Genomic DNA, 19,915 nt, shown 5'->3' on the forward strand with positions numbered 1-19,915 from the left:
ATTACCTTTCAGATTAGAATTTTTATGTTGTCACGTATTGCTGTGATGTGATTCCTTAGTTCACCAGTTCAGCACTCTTTGATAAAGGGCAATACATCAGTGACTTACATTTTCAGACCGTACATTTGCTTGTCTGGTCCCATACTCCTGTCCACCAAGCAGCTTGAACTCAGCAACCTTCAACCACTTACCCAACAGCCACAGAAACACCACATTTTCACAGTGCCAAGATATGCTAACGACTGAAAAGCTGGGGATGGACAGGAATTTTCAGGTGAGCTTTCCTGAAACTTTTGAAACATACTCTTCCAGAGACACTGCATCTGCTATACACAGAAGGCCTAACAGGGCAGCTTTATGGAAGTAGGTTCCTACTTAAAATAGAGGAGTAAATATTGTGTTCTGAACCAGTTTCCCACAATCAGTCTCTCTCTCTCTAGCAGACTATGCCCTGGTTATGCCACATTCTCCCCAAGTGAGGACAGTTTATGTTTCCCACCCCCAAGCAGTTTGTGTGGTGTATATCACTGAACCAACATACATCCATGGGCATCTGATTTCAGTGCTAACCTGGGCTCCTGTGACTGATCCTTTCAGGTCACTGGCCAGTTTTTGTTGATCTAAAGTTTTTAAAGAGTACTATACTGTTAAGAATCATTTTTTAAGCGTATAATTTTTGGAGCTTGGAGTCTAGGACTTCAATACTTATTTACAAGAGCTAAGAATTTCCAAATAGAAATACAACACCATAGATGTATAACTATAATAACTGCATATTCCAATGCCATATTTAAATACTTACAGCTATCCGGAATTCCTTTGAAAATTAACATCTGATGCCCTTAGTACAGCAAACTTTGCCATGCTCTGTTGAAAGCAACTTCTAACCACTTCACATCTAAAAAATTTTGACATACTGGTATTTTCTAAACCTGCAGCAATAAGAAAAGGATGAAACCAGCTGAGAACATTTCTTTAATAAATTCTTTTTAAAAACAGTGATAAGTAGTTTCTCTACAGTATTTATTTCCAATTTACAAGTAGTACTTAAATAAAACAAGTCTCTAGGAGGTGAACATATGACAATGAAAAGTCATTATAACAAAAGCTTTGCACAAAACATACTGAAATCACAGAGTAATGATAAAAATTAAGCAAGAGAAGTATGACCCCAAACAAAATGTTCCATTTACTAAGTAATTTCCATGGAGTTGTGCTTGTCAACTTCTGGAATATCTGTTAAGTGATGAAAAAAAGGGCGACCATGAACACAGCCTTTATTTTCCTTTCCAAGCTGTTGCTTCATCCTGTAAATTGTGTTTTGTACATCTTCTTTTGACAAATGTAAGGGCAGCTGTCGAGCTAAACGTACTGCTTCTCCCTGTGGAAAGGAAAAACAAAAACAAAACCCCAAGAGTTTTAAAGTATCACTTTTTAGCACATTAACCTGGGGCTATCAGAAAGCAGGCATTAAGCACTCACTGTTTAAAGGTCATTCTTTTCTGCTGATAAATACTCTGAATCCCAAAAACCTAAATGAAACTCTAAACATACCTTACTGGTCAGTTCATGACGCTCCTACAATGGAGCCATGCACAGTCTCCTGGTCATTTTTGCAACCTTTTGCTTTTGGAGTCCACTTCTGCAAGATGCTTTGTGTTTCTAAAGATCTTATTTCCTGTTGGCATCATTCACTTTCAGCATCAGCTGAAGATGTTTACCAGTTCACAAGACATGTCCTACACCACTTGAACTAACATAAATTCAGTCAGCCAGCTAAACAAATTTTGAAAAATACTACAGTGAAACCTTAGATTAATGTTGTATTTACTATTGTCTATTGCATCCAGTTATCTCACTGTACTGTAAAGCAGAGGTGACTGCTAAAGCACACACCCTCAAATAACTAAGCAACTTCAAAAAGAAGTTGTCAGGTTTTTTGTTTTCTCCTTCAAGATGGGCCTTCCTGCCATTGCCTTCTCTTCTGTACTTAAGTCATGTTGCTTAGACAAAAATGGATGAGGCATAAAATCTCCCCTCATGTACAAAACTGAGCAGCATTCATAGTGATTTAATCTGAATCTTCCCATTTGGTTTGTCTGAAATTTTCCCCTCCTCTTCCAAGTGGGAAAAAGATCACTGTGGAATATTCTGTACCCTGGAAGGCTGATTCTTTAACCATTACTCTGTTCTTTCTTCTGCACTGAACAGTGTGGACTTACAAGACTGCTGGTTGTCAGTATGTGTCTCTGTTAACCACAGAACTTACTGGTGTTAACTAAATACAAGCATTTGCAGAGGCATATGGGGTTCACTGCATGTGGGACTTCACTTTTTGTTTCAATGTCTTAATTCCAGTGACAGCTTGCTTTTCTGGCAAAAGTAATATCCACTTATGTATCTCTGCCCTTTCTCTGAATGAATCATAGGAATTTTTCTTCTTCAAGTGGAAAAGGTGCACTTTCCAATTTTCGCAGTATATGTCCCACTGAGGTTTACATGAAAATTAAGCTTCAATTAACACCTACTTTTCATAAACTATTACCTTAAATCATTTTATAACTACTTCATAGATTTATTTACATAAGAGATAAATTTGGATGACTATTCTGGATTCAACTGCCTTCTAGACTTTGTAAAGCAATTCTGTGGCAGCTTTGTATTCTAACACAGAGAAATGCATTTCTAGTCTGAAAACCGCCTGTGTAGAAGAATCACTTTGTGAACATCAGCTTTCAGCATGTATTACATCACACTGGATAAGTCTAATGGAAGTATTTTGGTAAGCAATGCACAACCCATAAACCTCAGAGAGGATATGACATCCTCCTTTTCAAAAGTAACTTCTGTTTAGAATGCAATGACATTAATTAAAACAGAAAGCTGGAGAAAGACTTTCAACCTGTTGAAGAAATTATAAGTATAGCTGGCTAATACTTCAAAGCAAGTTTCTGTCTTACCTCCAAGTAATTTACCACTTTGAGAGGCCTACATTCATATACTTCCTTTGCATTTCCATTAACTACTGCACTCAGAATTTCTTTCAAATCAGAAATACCATAATATGGCAGACAATTTGCCATCCCTTCTATTTCCAGATGACTTTCTGCAGCTGAAACACCTGAAAATACAAAAACAAAGCAGTAATTCATGCACTGCTTAAACTTCTATTCTGGAGCAATTAATAGAAAATTGACATAAAGCTACTTAGTAAATTAGTCTCACAAATTCAATACAATTAGAAAACTTTATTTGCTCCTCCCTTGGAATGAAAAGTATTTATTTGTACAATGTTTCCTTATGATGATCTGTGCTTATTCACATCACAAACGTCTCAGCTCACACTAATTCAAATCCTAGCTGGCACTGTTTAATGCTTAAAACATTTTGCAGCATTCCCAGTCTTGAGCACAGCTTTAATTAAAGCTTCTGTGACTTTAATTAAACATACATGAAATTAAAGTAGAAGCCAGCAATAAAACACAATTTAGTTTGAAAAAAATTGAAACAGAATGTTGGCACTATTTCCTATGTAATTGGTTTAAACATCTGTAGAGTTCAAATGTTATCATAACACATTCAGCTTCTACTGAAATGAAAAGCATTTTTTTCTCCTACCACAGCTGAGGAAAAACCTAAAGGGTCTGTGATTGACTTCATATTATCATTTATATCATATCACTGCTGCAGCAGGTACCACTCTGAGTAGGAATGATGAATAAAACATTTAAACAGCCTTCCTAACAAATCTTCAAGCTTTGAAGATTAAGTGATTTCACTTCACTTTCTTTTTCACATGACTTGCCAAAAAATTGAATGAAGTGCTCCTGCACAGCTGAATTTTCTCCCACTCCCAATCAGGAGCAAGTTCTCTGCTGGTTGAGCTCACATATTCTCATGCAGTCCTTCAGACCCCTCCTCTTATTCACACTGGGTGCACAGAAATCTCAACCCTGCACAGCCACCTTCCCTTTCCCACCACTACAAGTCTAACAAGTAAAGAATTTCACAAGGAGAGCATGGAAAAAGACAATTCATAATGAAAATAAACCCACTCTTGTGTAACAGCCCCAGGTAGGATAAATTACATTCAGCGCGAGTCACGAATGCTTTTTGTAAAGTCAAAAGAGCTGGAGACAAATAGATTGATCCAAGGTGGATTAAACTAACAAACTGTGATAAGGGATAATTCCTGTTCCTAATCCAAACAACAATGTGAAATATTTCAGAAGTGAAAGTATACATGTCACCACAAGGTACTTTTATTAGGTAGTAGAACAAGGCTGTTATCCATGCCCAGGTACTGTTTTTTTGACAGTCATTAAATAAGAGCAGAGATGAACAGGAAGACTGTGCAGATTGAAACTATTCCTTAATATGGGTGTGTCACCAGGTAAATAATGCTGTTAGGCCTTTTTAAGCTTCATGGCACGAGACACTTTGACCAGAATGGGAATTCAATATAGTGAACAACACTCCAACCCTCCAAAAAAATCACAGACCTTTCTTACAGCTACATATTTAACATTGCTTTACACCTGAAACTTTTTTTTTGTTTTTCACCCAGCCTTGTCTTCCTTCTCTTTCCCAAGCTGCCTCTTCCTAACCACGACCAGCAAGCACAGACATATTTTTATGCACTGCTGTAAACTTGTGATCAGATTCAGCTTAAAGCAAAATGTTAAATTATCTGAAAGTTCACCAGTTATTAGAGGTGAGATAAGATGATGTACTATGCCAGTGTTTCCCCATGGGAAAGCCTGCCAGCAAGAGACAGGAGGAAAAGATGAAGTCTTTTTGATTTCCTTCAGCTCTTTTCTCTCACTTTTGTACAAACAGTACAAATCCCAGCTAAGGGAAGTTGTCTTCTTGGGTATTTCTGTTTGTGTGCCATTCTCCTTTTCTGCTTACACTCTTTAAACTGCAAAGTAGCCCACTGCATGCTGATTAACAACTAGTTATCTGCAAGCCTTTGCAGGAACTCTCATACTGGCAACGTTTGATGATATAAGCAGACGTCCAAGCCTCGATGTACTTGTAAATTTTTGACAAAATATACATTAAGATTTTTGAGTATTCAAACAGCAGTCTTCAAGCAGTTTCCATGGCAGCTTCTATTAAATACTTTGCAACTTCCAAAGAACATATTTCCATGAACAAATAAACTAGCTTTCACATGACTAAAAATGTGGATTTCTCATTGCCACAAATTTCCCCTTTCTCTTTTCAAACAAAGCATTTACAATCATCTTTGGATAATTCCTTCTAGATGGCCAGGAAAAACTGTTCCCTTCCAGCTGCCACCTAGATTAGGTGACACTATAACACTGTCTATCTTCCAGTCTATGGTCAAAATCAAAGTGAAATTAAGTAGCAGCATGATTTTCCACTGGTGGGTTACAAGAGCTGAGGCAGCTGTTATTATCAAGAATGATTGGTTATTTACCCATTATTGCTCTTTGAAGGCTCATAAGCACATTCTTTGTATATGGATATGTTGGCTACTCATACTCAGGCAGACAATTCTACCCTAAAAGCCTGCCCCAGAGCATGGCCCAAGGCCCACCATTGTTACAAAAGCAGGTAAGGTGTTCCTTGCTCTCAGTGCCTCTCCAGCCAAGAATTCACAATTCCAGGACTTTCACAAGGGCGGATGGACAGATGTGCAGTGAAGGTACATAAGACAAACACATCTTAAGAAGAACTGGACAGAAAGTAATCCTTCTTACTTCTTGAAATGCTTCTCTGCATGTCGATGTCACTGTGAGCAAACAAATGCCTGGCAGATCCCAGAACACTGAGTATTAAGTAATTTGCTTTACTAAGTAAAAGCAAACAGATTGCTCTCCCCAAGGTAGCATCACTTGGACGCTCAGTAAGGCCAGAACATGAGGGGGTGGGAGGGCAGTGGAAGACAGACTGGAGCTCAGCGTCACAGCTTTGCAAATTACAACAACTGGCACATTCCACAAAGAAATCATTGATTTTGCCTAACTGACATACTGACAGCAAGAAGCATTTTCTGGGCTATTTCACAACATGTTTTTCACTGTCAGCTATCCAGAGAAAAATCTAGTTGAAAACTCCTTAGACTGCTGAGCAATTAATATAAAGAGAAATGGGGAGACAACACAAAAGACCTTAGTCTACCAAAACCATGAAGAAGATAGGGCACTTCCAAAATCTAGGATACTTGGAACAACTTCGGCTGCAGTCATAGACAGTCTCTGAACAATGTGGAGTAAATGTAAATTACCTTTCTGTCTTATAACAAGAACACATTGAAAGGGCAGACTTATTGTCAAATAAAACAATAGGCAAGTAAGGCCTGGAACTCCCACACTCTTGTAAAAATAAATATCCAAAGGTGCATTTGTGAAAAAGGAAAACATTGCTGGAAGTGCAAACAGTTTTCCCACCAAAATGACAGCACAAGAACAAAACTCCATGTGCCACTGAGTTCTTGCTAGAAAGAAAACACCTAATTAGACCTTTCAAAAACCCACTAGGAGTAGTGCATCTGGTGCCATGTAGTGCCCTGTGGTTCAGAGCAAGGCATGTCCATGGTAGGCCTGTGAGGAAGACTCCTGGAAAGTTACTGGAGTAACTAACTAACCTCAGAACCACCCCACGAGCTAAAAGGTCTTGGTCATTAAAATGTATAGTTGGATTTCTATGAATGAAAAGCCCTGTGAGATAATAAGATTCAATTTTTGACTATTAATCCCAAGACCTGACAAATTTAGTGCAAGACTAATGCATTACAATTCTTTTATCCTATGACTGATGTTGCCCCTTACAGACAAGTCATCCAAATAAGAAAAAAACAATATTATGTGGGTGGGGTTTTTTTCAAGCAAGCAACTGTCAGAATCAAAATCCTTATAAAAAAGCCCCTCTGTGCTGAGAGTTGCTGAAAAGTAGGAATTTGAACTGCAAAGAATTATCTTTAACAAAGATCAGTGGAGATGCACACCCAATCCAACATGGGAATTACCCAAGTCACCTTCCAAATTAAGGCAGCTGCTCAGATTTTCTTGCTATTAAATAAACAGTCAGTTCTGTAAAACACTCCAAAAACGAAAGGAAATAAGGAATGAATACATGGTCCTATATTTAAGTAATTATTTTAATCCAGGAAACTGTCCTATGAGATGCACAATGCCAAAGCAAGGGGTCTGGCATTCCAAATTAGTATCTGAGTATTACGAATAACTTAATATATGGCAGTGGGCAGCAACTGTCTGGGTCCTTCTCTTCTTTGGCAGAACATGTGTGGAAATTTAAACAAATAATCAGGGCAACCTACTAGACTAACAGTCCTCTTCAAAGACCACCAGGGGTCAAGGAAAGCCTCTTCTGTGATTAAAATTGCTGAACACCAAACTGGAGGAGCTAAGTTTCTTTTGTTCTTGCTTTGGAAGGTATTTTAGAGCTACCAATGGTATCACAGACTTATTCATATGGAACAACAGAAAGGCTTATTATTTAGCAAGAGGAAATTATCAGAAATACCATTTTCCCATTCAGATTCCAAGGTAAAGAACAGATCTTTTGCTTGTAACATAAAAAAAGGATCTGTCTCAGAAAAAGGAAACTTTCTACCACAGAAAATGAAACTCTTTGCCCAGGATGAAAAAGGGAGCCATGCACTAGTGGCTATTAATAAAAAAATTAACCAGCAGTCAGAGAGGAACACTAATGTGACTATGTCATGGATGAAGTCCTAAAGGAAAGTACTGACCTTCAAACATACTACAGTGGACCCTGACAGCAAGAAAGAGTTGATAGTTCAGTTGAGAAACAGCAAATACTAGGGCTGATCCAATTAACCAAAAAAGTTGGGAAAAATTGAGTTACAAAGGTATGTGCACAGAGAAAGGGGTTCCAGTGTGCTCCTGTGAATGCTGCCAAGGTGAAACTCTCCAGTTGTCATGGGTTAAGTGCACATTTTTATTCTGGAAGCCTCTCCACAGCAAGCTGTGCTATGGACACCTCTCCATAGCAATCATTCACCATGCAAAGCAGAACCTCTGGCCCCAAAAATTAACAATATATCCTGAAGAAAAAAAATCTTTCTGAAGCAACTTCTAGTTCAACAACATTTGAATTCCCTGCTTTCAGGATGTGTCTGAATTTCAAAAAAACCACAAAAATAAACACTGAATTCAGACAGCAAAAAAAATAATGCTTCTATAAGGATAGTGAAGAAGGTTTTGTGAGACAAACTTGTTCTTTCAGAGCTGAGAAATCCTACAGAATACTCAGGTCTAAGTGGGACAAATCACTCCTGGTCTGCAGGTCACTTTCTGTAAAGATTATACAACAAGAATCTATGAACTAAAGAACCCAAATGCATAGTGGAATTCCCTGAGAAGGACATATAAGGAATGTTAGTAATTAATACCTGTGTTTCTAAAAATCAGCTTTAATAAGTATTTGTAGAAGATAGTGTATTTCAGGGACAAGATTAAATAAAAAAAAGAAAAAGGAGGGACTGATGAAGTATTAATAAAAATCCTTGGGTCAGCTGGAAAAAAAGCTGGGAGAAATTCCATTTGTTTGCTGGTATTTCTACCTTCATCTGCAGTGGTAAGCTCTTTTTATACAAGAGGCTGTAACTGCTATAATGTCATCAGCAGAAGCTTATAAACATGACTGACAAGACTCAGATGTTATTAACATTTCACTTGAGTAGTTAAAATAGAAGACTGGGACAAAGAACTGAATTAGATTCCCATTCTTCACTGGGCTATCTGCATGGTACTAATCAAGTCCATGACCATGGTTCATCAACCTGTACAGTGCAAGAGCAGTTTCCTCACAAGACTTCCTTAAATTTACATCTTAGGAACACTGGAGTGGAAGACAGTTACTACTTCCCAGTTACTGTGTCAAGTTCCTTGCTATTATAGTGTACAATTCCGCTTTAAACTAATCAAGTTGTCTTAGAAGTAGTTTCCCATTTGTGCTGGTTTTGGCCAAGATAGTCAATTTTGTTCACAGTAGCCAGTGTGGGGCTGTGCTTTGGATTTGTGCTGCAAACTGTTGGTAAAACAGGGACATTTTTGTTATTGCTGAGCACAGCTTGCGCGGAGTCAAGCCCTTTTTTGCTCCTCACCCCACACCACCAGCGAGAGGGCTGGGTGTGCACAAGGATTTGGGAGGGGACACAGCCAGACTGCTGACCCCAACTGACTACAGGGACATTCACACCTTTGGCATCATGCTCAGCACAGAAGGCTGGGGGAAGAAGAAGGACGAGGGGGACATTCAGTGTGACGCTGTTTGTCTTCGCAAATCACCGCTACCTGTGATGGAGCTCAGCTTCCCTGGCGAGGGTTCAACACCTGCCTGCCCCTGGGACGCAGGGAATTAATTCCTTGGTTTGTTTTGCTTCTGTACACAACTTTGCTTTGCCTGTTGCAGCTCAACCCATGGGTTTTCTCACTTTTACCCTCCCAGTTCTCTCCCCCACCCCACTGTGGGGGTAGTGAGTGAGTGGCTGTGTGGGGCTGAGCTGCAGGCTGGGGTTACACCATGACACATCTCCAGTACCACAAGATCGGTCAACAACCCTCTTCTGCTGTTGCCTACAAACTGTCTTCAAATCTTCACATTCAATTTATTCACATCCAGTTTACATTAATTAGATTTTGAGCAAATTTACAATATCAGGAGGTAGGGAAAAAAAAAGTATGTGAGCAAAAGTGCTAAGACACAATCCCTCTCTCTCATATGTGTCTAGGACCACATCACAGACCTCCTCAGCTTTAATTTGCTAGACTGAATAAACCTTGTAAGAGCTGTCTCTTACAGTACACACTTCATTTCCCTAATCATTCACTCTAGGATTATTACCATGAACACCTCTTCCACAAAGGTTTTGCTATTTATGTAGAGATTTAGTCAGTCAGAAAGAAGTTTCCTTGGTTTTGCTGTGCATGATTCAGTAAGGAAAACAGCTTAGGCTCTGTTCTTCCCAAGAGCCAGCCTCTGAGTGAAGAAGTTGGTCTACATCCCTTTTTTGTACCTACCCTTAAAAGATCCCATATGTTACAGTACATCTGTCATCACTGTACATATGTGGGGATCTGTAACACATGAAGCTATAGCATTTCTAACAGCTCTTATGGTGAATCTTTTCTGTGAGCTGTCAGCTAGGTACTACCCCCAAAGACGCTCCCTTTTCTTGGAATTCTGCTGGAGAATTTGTGATCTGCAGAACCAACACTGGGTGGGTTGCCCCTGGGTTTCCAACAGCATCCCTATAAATTGTTCTTCAGGAAAATGCATAAATATTTGAGCTCTCTTGCTAAGGTTAAAGGATCTTACACGAAACACATTTATTCTGTGATCAACATAGAGGTATTGAAAAGCATGCTCCCTCAAAAACAAGTCCAGATCAAACTCCATGGAAAAGTGTGGTGATCCTGTGACCACCTCTCTTTGCTGGCCCCTTTGGGCTCTGTGTCACAACTGCAATAGGAAAGTACATCATTAACCAGATCCAGCTGCTCACTGGACCTCCTCAACTGCTCAACAGCAGAGGAATGGTCAGCTAAAGCAGAAGCTTCTGCAAGTAACACCATGGAAGAAGATGCCAGGACTAGGGAATTCTCATCAGTTTAATCTAAATTGTCAGAATGGCAATAAAGGATACGAGCATCGAGCATTTTGAGAAAAGAATTGAAAGTGAGGAAACCATGGATTTAAAAGCATTCTTCAAAATTCTATTAAAGCTTTCAGTTCAGTTATCCATTACTCAATGTTCTGTGTAGAAGATTACATTCTTTGCCAAGGAATAAAATCTCAGTGTTAAGGAAAGCAGAATGCTAGTGCTTTAAAAGGCAAAGTGATGTAGAATAACATGATCTAAATTAACAATAACTTAAATCATTATATCATAAGAAACAAGCTCAAATACGACTAAAAGATTTTAAAACCATCATACCTTCTATCACTTTTATCTGGAATCCATTTGCTACAAGCCTTGGATCTGATAAATAACCTGATCCATGGAAACTCTGGTAATTCTTCTGCATTTTATAAAGAGCAGCCATGTACTGAGATCCACCAATAAGACTGCAAAAAAAATCCCCAAAGTGTTAAAACCAAAATCCTTAATGTGAAAATTAAAATTGTGCAAAAAAACCACAGAAAAAGGTAGCAAGTGATAATAAAAGATCAAGACTTTTAAAAGTATTTTGAAAAAGCAATTTGTTTACAGAAACAAAATCAGAACTATTCACATATCTTAGTGAGTGACCAAGCTTAGGCATATAGTAATAATAATTATATCAGCCATTCCTTAATCCATGGATGAAAGTCAGCTACAGTGACATTGTGAAAATGTGGAGCATCTAATTGTCTTCAGGGGGAAAGAGATTTGTCTTTGCTGCACTACCAGTGAAACTGTTCAAAAATCATACTTATTTCAACTGGAACAAGACCGAGTGTGCTCATTACTTCAAGGTAAAAGTATAAAACCCATTTATCTGTTCCTACAGATAAATGAATGCACAAATAATGATAGAATTAGCAAAGAGGGCCTTGCCAGAGTTTACTGTGAATAATTATCAAATGATACTTCAAATAACATACAAATTTTTGCTCAGTATATATTTGTACAGTACCTGTCTGTTAACATAATTGGCTCATCCAGTTTCTCTACTGGCAACTTATGGTTCATCAGTAACCTTTTACATAGCAGGGCTTCTTCCAATCTATATGGATTCAGCAACTTCAGCTTTTTTTCAGTAGCAAATATCCAGACATCAGGACAACTCTGGCGACGGATCAGGAAAAGCTCTTGTTTGTCTGAAACATTTTTCTCCTGTCTCTGAAGATGACGTCTACAGGAACTCAGAGAAAAAGGCACTGTCACAATTTTCACGGGCTGTTCAAGTTTCCCCTTCTTTTCAATCTGATCATGGAATATCTTGTCAAGCTTCTGCTGGTCAGATGCAGAACTCTTTAGCTTGGCTTTCTGTTTTCCTGTCTCCTTTGCTGGCCGGTGCACTGCCTGGGCACTAACTTTCTTGACCTCTCTGTTGTACCGTTCCAGGTCCTTGGTGGCTTTTATTTCATAACTTAAAAGAGAAAACAAACCAGGAACAGAATCAGATAAAAAGCCCCAAAGCCCAACTAACTCCTAACACCTTGAACCAGAAGGACAGGTAAGCAGGAACAATGTCCATGGTTCCTTCAAGCATCCACACCAATATGCTTTCCGCTGTGACAGGGATGGCAGGACAACGGGGCCTGTGCCTGTATTACACTACACTTTGAAGACAAGTTCCAAATTTTCCTTCATCATGACAGCCAGCAAAATGTGAATTACTGAAGGGGGAGGTGTAGACTTCATCATATAAAGATCTACATACAGCAAGTTGCTCTTCACCTCAGTCCCCTGTTGCAATCAAATATATAGTTTTGGAAGGAGTTTTGTGTCACAGGCACATCCTCTTCAATTCACAAAGTCACTTAAGCTTCTAGAGCTCCACAGACTTCCAGGGAATTCCACGTGGCCAGGCAGGAGTTTGGAGCTTGAATAATTTCACAAGCCTCAAGCTTTACTTAATAAAAGTATTGATTGATTACAAATGGACTAAAATTAACCACATAAAGTGTAAGAATACAGAATATGTACTATTATCACAGAAGCCTGTAACTAATAAACTTACAGATTTTTCAAAAAGCACTCAATAACAAACTACTCCTAAATGCTGTCTAAATGGTTAAAACATCATTACTTACTAAGCCTCTACAACATGAATGGATTCTTAATGAGTTGATAAATGTCAGGAAGATAGCTAAACTTTTATAGATGCCAGGTCTATGCTTGTCTACAGCATATGAATCTTACTTTTTGAAAGAAAAAGATGTGATTTGCTGAACTTCTTTTTGCCCTTATTTGATATTCTGAATTCTAGAAGGCAATTCAAACCAGCCTGATCTTAATTAAAAAAAGATAGTACTATCATATATAAGTATTGGAAATAAGTACTTTAGCTGGTCATACTTATTTATTGCTACTTGCTAGAACAGTTTGATTCAATTATGTGTATGCATGCTGGAAAATTAAGGTCAACAAAAGGGTCACCATTTGCAATTAATTATGATGTGCTAGCGTTCACATATGGTACCAATATTTAGTTAACTAAAAAAGTCAGCTTAAATAGTTTCTTGCAATAAATCATGTCCTAGAAAATATGGAGCAAACATTAAGATAAAAAACATCTGCTCCTTTTAAAATGAATGGACGAAATCACTTGAACAGAATATTTTTAAAATCCCAAATTCATTTATAGCTTTGACCAGATCAATAAATACTTTGTTTTGAATAGACCCAATTGTAACGCAGGAAAATATTTAACTGTAAGAGAACTGAGCTTTCAGTGATACACTGATAATCCAAAATGAAAGCATTTCCAAACAAACTCCAACTTGCCTGTCATTTTCGGCTACCAGAAAAATTCCAGCCTTACAAACTCTGATTGTGAGGGTCTTGCAGATTCATACACATCACTACCAGTGATTTGCTGAGAATCAAGGAAAAACTGTAGGTTTACAAACTATGAGGGAACACCTTTGCCTTTTTAAAAATCCTTCCATAGAGGCAAGTAAAATCAACAAGTGTTAACAAGAATAGTTTCTCCTCTGCTTTGGGAATTAAGACCGTAAATTCAAGATCCTTTTCTGAAGCTACAAAACCTAAAGCCAAGGAAATTTGCAAAAATGGGTGTAAGGACAGAGTGGAAGACTAGAATGAAGTCTAGTTTAAAAGGCAGCTTTGCTTTAACTAAAAAAATGGATCCACAATATATTCTTTTCCCCTTGCATCTTAATCCCAAACAAAATATTTAGCATATAACAAAACTCTTTTAATATAAAATGTCTCAGACTTTATAAGACAAATAATCTGAATTTGAGTATTTGGAGCAAACTCTGACAGCAAAGACCACGCTACCTAAAATAATATTTCTCCCAAGGCACAAATATACTCATGAAGAATTACTGCAGAGTGCTGACAAGGCGATTTGTTAGTCCCATGATAAAGTGTGTGTAGCTTTGAACTTTTCCTACACCTTCCTGCCACTGTTATGGCACTTGGAGGGATTTCTCCCACTCCTACCTGAGCCTGATATGCAAGAAACATTAAGGCCAGCTGTATTAAGTAAGAGCAGAGTGAGTGCAAGAAATTAAATCCTGGCTTTGCAAAGCAGGGGGATATGTGATGCTGCCAACATGGACATGCATGGGAGCTTTCCCCTTCTATTATAACCTAAAGACCATAACATTTTACATTCCGGTTGTGTAATAAATGCTGGCTTGTTTTGAAAAGGCCATCCTGTGTCACTACGAGACATCTGTTGCTTGTACTATTCCCAAAAGGGATTTAAATTAATTTAGACCTGCTGGAGGGGCCACAGAGAGAAACAGGGATGCTGAAACCATGCACACCCATTGCAAAAGGCATGACTTTATCACAGAAGGATGGAGGGCTGGAGCCCAGGAAATGTGGTGTTGTGCCAGCCAGGATGCACGAAGCTGGAGGTACAGTGTGCTCAGCAGAGCACTGGCACTTGGGCTGCCCTGATTATAGACATTTGCTGTTACCTCTAGGTGGCCCAATTTATCCAGAGTACCTGGTAGGCAATGTTCTCTGCCACAAGTCCTTCTGGACTGCTGCTTTGCAGGAGAAGTTGTCTGCGTGTCTCTTCCTATTTGATATTCCCTGAGGCAATTTTAAGGGATTAAAAGTGGAAAGAAGCTGAAAGAATCAAAGCTGAAATGTATGGATACAACTAGGGGTAAATTTTTCATTTGCTTCAACAATCATGGCATTCAATCCTATGCATAAGGAAAATATATATAGAGAGACTAAACTACATTCAGTCCTACATATAAGGAAAACTTCATTACCAGAGAGGTCTCCTTCCTGAACTAATGCAGAGTTAATCTGTAGGCACACTCTTTAACATAACAGTTGTACCAGGAGAGCAACCATGAAATCCCAAAAGCTAAAGCAGAGCAAATTAAAATTTTCTGAAACAGCTGGCAGAATCTTTTGTTTCATTTCATTAAAAGTGTGAACATAATTAGAGTAGATTTCTACTATTAAATTAATATTTCTGCTTATGCAGAGATGGCCAAAATACGTTGTCACATGTATGGTTTTGTGACCACAGTATGTTGCTTACTTAGTAAGCTTTAAATTAAGTAAATCAGAAGCTAGAAAAAAAGGTTTTACTGAGCTCTGATATAGCTGGTATTCAGAACAAAGCAGATGTTTTGAAAGAAAGTCAAGAAGTCAAGGAAAAAGATATATAACAGTAATTCAACAGGTATGGCTTCTCTTTCTTAACATTCTCCTAATCAAATCTCTCATTGGTGTTAAAATTACACTTGTTTAGCTAGTACAGTTTCCTTTTCAATGGTCTTTAATTCCCTTCTCCTTGCTCCCACAATATGAAGAAAACATATTTTCACACCACTTCCAATGAGTTTGTTCTCCAGAATCAAATTTTCATCTCCCAAACTTTCTGCTACAAATCATGATATGCATTCAAATCAATTACATGCAAAACTACTGAAGAACAACTTCTGTTTTTCCTCATTTGTGTGATGCCCTACAGTGTTTTACAGTTTAAAAAGTTACAAACAAAATGTTGAAGGTTTTGTGTTTCTTTTTTTTTTTTTAACTGTCTTAAAATGTCTCAAAATCTGTTATTAATTCATCTTTTACCATAAGGTAAGTTCCATATGGAGGACAACATTACCTAATATTTTAACTAACCCAACCTCAATCCCAAATTAGCCTAAAATATTTTCCTTTCTGGCAGATGGTTTTCAAAAACTGAGTGACATTTTGTTTTAGAAAAACTATGGAGTTTACCTGTTCACATTGTAATGTAGAAAGCGACTTGGTCTTGTTTGAAACAGATTAAAATGCAAATTGTACTGTATTCTCTGAACCAGCACTAGAATAGCTCTTTAGGGGAAAAGGTAATTCCTTCTGTCATTTGACTGGGTTTTACAAATACAATTCTGAGGTAGCCTGGGTTGGGAGATGTACTAAATTTAGAGGAAAGGACTTTACCAAATGTTCGAGGACTAAAGATCCTAAAAAAGAATTCTCACTTTCTAGCAGTAAAGTTGGAAAACCTCTGGAGGAACTACATATATATATATATATATCTCCATCACCGTGGTTTTCAAGGACAAATCATGAGGAGTGACAAAGCAAAGGCAGCCCTCAGAAAACAGAAGTCTGCAGGATTCACACAGTATGCTTTATTGCCTGTCATCTCTAAATAACCACTCAGCAAAACTGTCCTACCCAACTGCTCCATGGTACAGGGCAAAATGAGTAACTCAAATCAGCAGTGAACAACTGCACACAGCAAAAGATGGCAACTCACAACACTGATGCTGATTTTAAAAAGTCAAAAATCTTTTTCTGTTCTGTTTTTTTTCATAAATAACTGGAAATTTACAATTTTTTTAATTCATTACAAGGGACTCTTTGGTAGCTACCATATTTAGAAGCAAGTCACAGTCTGAATACTTACTTCTTTTTTTCCTCTTCACTCAAATTCTTCCACTGCTCTTCAATCTTCAGCAGAATGTCTGCCATGCTGGTCTTTGGATTATCACTTATCAATTTTGGACGACATTCGGTAGTGAAAATTTCAAATGCAGTCTTTGCTTTCTTTATTATTCTCCTATTAATTAAGTCATAAGCTGTCAGATGGCCGAATTTTTCACTTATCAAATTTTTTTTCTTTATGTTTTGATTTGAGATTTGTGGATCATTGCTTTGTTGAGCAGTGCATTCTTTTTGTTTACTAATTGTTCCTCCAACTTCAGGCATCAAAATCTTGACAGGTTCCAGTTTGTCTCCCAGACTGTCTTTAAACGCACTTCCCATACTCCAACTATCAGCAGAGATTTCAGATAAGTCTTTAGGGACTGAGGCTTCCTCATTTTTATCTATTTGATCAGTATTGTCAAAACTCAAAAGATGCTCATCGTTGGCCTTTTTAGACTTGGGGTCCACAGGAACACTGTTCCTTTGAATATCAGTCCTATTTTGTCCATTCTGTTCCTCCTCACCCAATAAATTTAAGGAACTGTCTGGAAAGGCATCACTCTTAGAAGGCCCTCTCTCGTCCAGGTGACTCTGTACATTATCAGCACAAGGAGTCTGATGATTTAAGCAGATCTCTGTGTTTTTTACTGCTTGACAGTTTTGCACATCACTGCTGAGTGAAAGGAATGAAGTATGAGCATGTAGCTCATCGTTTCCAGATGGTCCCATTTCATTACCAACCACATCTGTTTGTTCTGTTCTGTGAACAAACATGTCTGCTGAGGTAACATCTGTTTTATTACTTTCACCAGGGACTGCAGCAGGTAGTGGCCCATACAGCGATTTCAACACATTTTCAACTGCAAGTAAGACAGATTCCTAGGGAAAAAAAAAAGAAACAAAACAGAAAATACACACAAGTGCACCTGAAAATGTAACTGACAGATGCTGAGAATACAGAAAAATATTAAAAAAGTGACCTTATTCAGATTATTATCTGGACAGATTATTGCATTTCAGTTGTTTACACACACTCAAAAAGACTCAGCTGGACACCTCCAGGACCAAATATTTTGTGATAGGTATTCTGCTTCACTAGTTTACTCTGATATCACAAAATCACTTAATTGCTTTCTTTACAACAGGGTACTGACTGATTAAACCACTATCAGGTAAAGCTATTCCTACTTCATACGGAATTAGAAGCTTACAGTCAAAACAGGTGCACCAGCAACATCCCATTCCATGCAAGTGTGTCTGTGTAGGTGCTTCTATTGTACATGTTTCCAAAACAGCTTTGCACCAAATGATGGAAATTAAGAAGGAAAAAAACCACCCAAAACCGTACAAAATAGAAATAAATTAAAAAAAAAAAAAGGGAAAAAAAAAACCCAACCCTTTTTCTAATGCCAAAGGAAAACTAGATCAAATGTGAGAATGCTGTGTTAATTTTCATACAAGTGGCACTTAACAGGGAGCACATTTACAAGACTGACATAGGCAAATACAAAAGGTTTTTTGTGAACACTGTTAACACACTGGTGTGACTACCTACATTAACTTTGAATAAGCACCTTATTACTAATGTAGTCTTCCTAATTTCTCTGGCACTTAATTGATGTCATTAATAATCTATACACATAATGGCAAAATAGTGGTTTGACGAGAAATCAGTGCCCCTCCTGTCCACCCCCCCTTAATGTATGTAGTGTTTAAATAGTGATTACTTAGTGTAAATATGAAGTATGAGATTTATGTAGGGACATGTATCATAATTCTATTTAGCTACCCTCACTATAAAGGCGTCTGAAAACAAAGTGCTACACACATATATCTGACAGCATAAAAATCTGAAATCAACTGGGAAATTAATTTTGAATAATTTTCCACTTATGCTGTTCAGTACTTTTTGATCAAAACAGTCCTGTGACAAAGGCAAGCTATCAAGTAACTAAAAAAAAACAAAACAAAAAGACCCCAGAGGCACTGTTTACCTTCCAACTTTTTTGTAGTCCCCAAAGCCCTTAGGTTTACATAAGTAAAAGGTTGACAACTCAAAAACAGGGTAAAAATCTTAGTTACCTTATAATGCAGCAAAACTTGAGTTTTATCAGGTGTTACATTCACATCCACAGCAGAGGCAGGAACAGTAATATTCAAAAAGAAAACAGGATATAAACGAGCACAGTCCTTGTGTGTCATCATACTGTAGTATTGTCGAATTAACTACAGATTGATTTAATAGAGAGGTGTCAGCAAAGGCAATAAAATAGACAAAAAGGCACAGAAACAAAATCTGACATTATAAAAGGATAACTGGTTTGTTGGTTTTGTTGCTTTTTTTAAGTTAAAGGAATGCTAAAAAGGTTATTATATACACATATGCCAGAAAAATCACCAAAAGGGCAGTTACTGGTGGTTTCCATGTCTCCACAGATAAATTTAAAAAAAAAAAAAGGAACAATTCCAAGATACTATGGACATTCTGAATGAATGTATTGATTGCACCTGGAAGAAAAGATATGGTGTGCCCAATGGATGCAACTGGGATGCAATGCAATGGATGGACTGCAATTCTGGTGTTTCTTTCCTCCATCACCAGCAATACTACTAGTTGTTTTTTAAAGAAAACTGACTCATACAGCATACAACCACACTGCTGTCTCTTTCAGTCCAACTAAAGTCTGTTTGAGAAAGTAGCACTTGGACTACAGACCTGCTCTTTTCTCAAAACAAGACCAATTTGTTCCTTTTATTAACCCAGTTATAAATTTACAGCTTTTCTCAAACTCTTCTTATTCTTACTATTTTCTCTATAATACTCCTAAAAACTCCTCCAAAAGACTACAAAAATATTCAGTTGTTTCAGAATTTTGGTGGTGTTAACTACAAGGACCAGATAAAAGATCCTTGCATTCCCCTCTAGTATCCTGGATCCCTCCTCCCACAGACATACATACTGGAGAAAAGAATATGTTAACAAGACCAAAAAAAAATTGAAGGTGTAAAAAATGATTAAAATTTAATTTTTCATTCATAAATATTGTTTAAATAACATTGAATTTATTGAAATATTTTCAAGTTATTTTAACCTTAATATTCCCACAGTCTGTCCTCAGCTGGCACTGAACTGTAGTAACAAGAGGTCCACCAGCACTTCTTCCCCATACATAGCACGGAGCTAAAAGTGATGTGTAGCTTGTTTTCCATGTAGGTCATTGTAGTTTTACTTTGTATGGTAGTATGCTGAATCCCACCTTGAATCCAAGTTTTTATGCTCTGGTTAAAAGAACCTCATCTGTCACGGGATTCAAGCTG

At 37.7% G+C, this 19,915-nt stretch overlaps 1 protein-coding gene across 9 annotated transcripts in view; it reads right to left on the minus strand.

The window, feature by feature from the left end:
• Positions 1-962: 962 nt before the first annotated feature.
• Positions 963-19,915, minus strand: part of PMS1 (PMS1 homolog 1, mismatch repair system component) — a 43,028-nt gene continuing 24,075 nt past the window's right edge. For 5 of the 9 annotated variants that reach the window (XM_051787791.1, XM_051787786.1, XM_051787787.1 and 2 more), the window contains 6 exons: positions 18,680-18,823; positions 16,578-17,476; positions 11,637-12,092; positions 10,955-11,085; positions 2,961-3,121; positions 963-1,381 (listed from right to left, as the gene is read on the minus strand). In XM_051787791.1, the coding sequence (XP_051643751.1) occupies positions 1,193-1,381; positions 2,961-3,121; positions 10,955-11,085; positions 11,637-12,092; positions 16,578-17,476; positions 18,680-18,823 (1,980 nt within the window). In that variant the 3' untranslated portion in view covers positions 963-1,192. Of the gene's footprint in view, positions 1,382-2,960; positions 3,122-10,954; positions 11,086-11,636; positions 12,093-16,577; positions 17,477-18,679; positions 18,824-19,915 lie in introns of those variants that run through there. The other 4 variants (XM_051787796.1, XM_051787792.1, XR_007904582.1 and 1 more) reach the window with 2 other exon arrangements.

The sequence above is a fragment of the Manacus candei genome, unplaced genomic scaffold (genome assembly GCF_025592945.1).
Source record: "Manacus candei isolate 608988 ecotype Guabito, Panama unplaced genomic scaffold, ASM2559294v1 h1tg000023l, whole genome shotgun sequence".
NCBI classification, from domain to species: Eukaryota; Metazoa; Chordata; class Aves; order Passeriformes; family Pipridae; genus Manacus; species Manacus candei.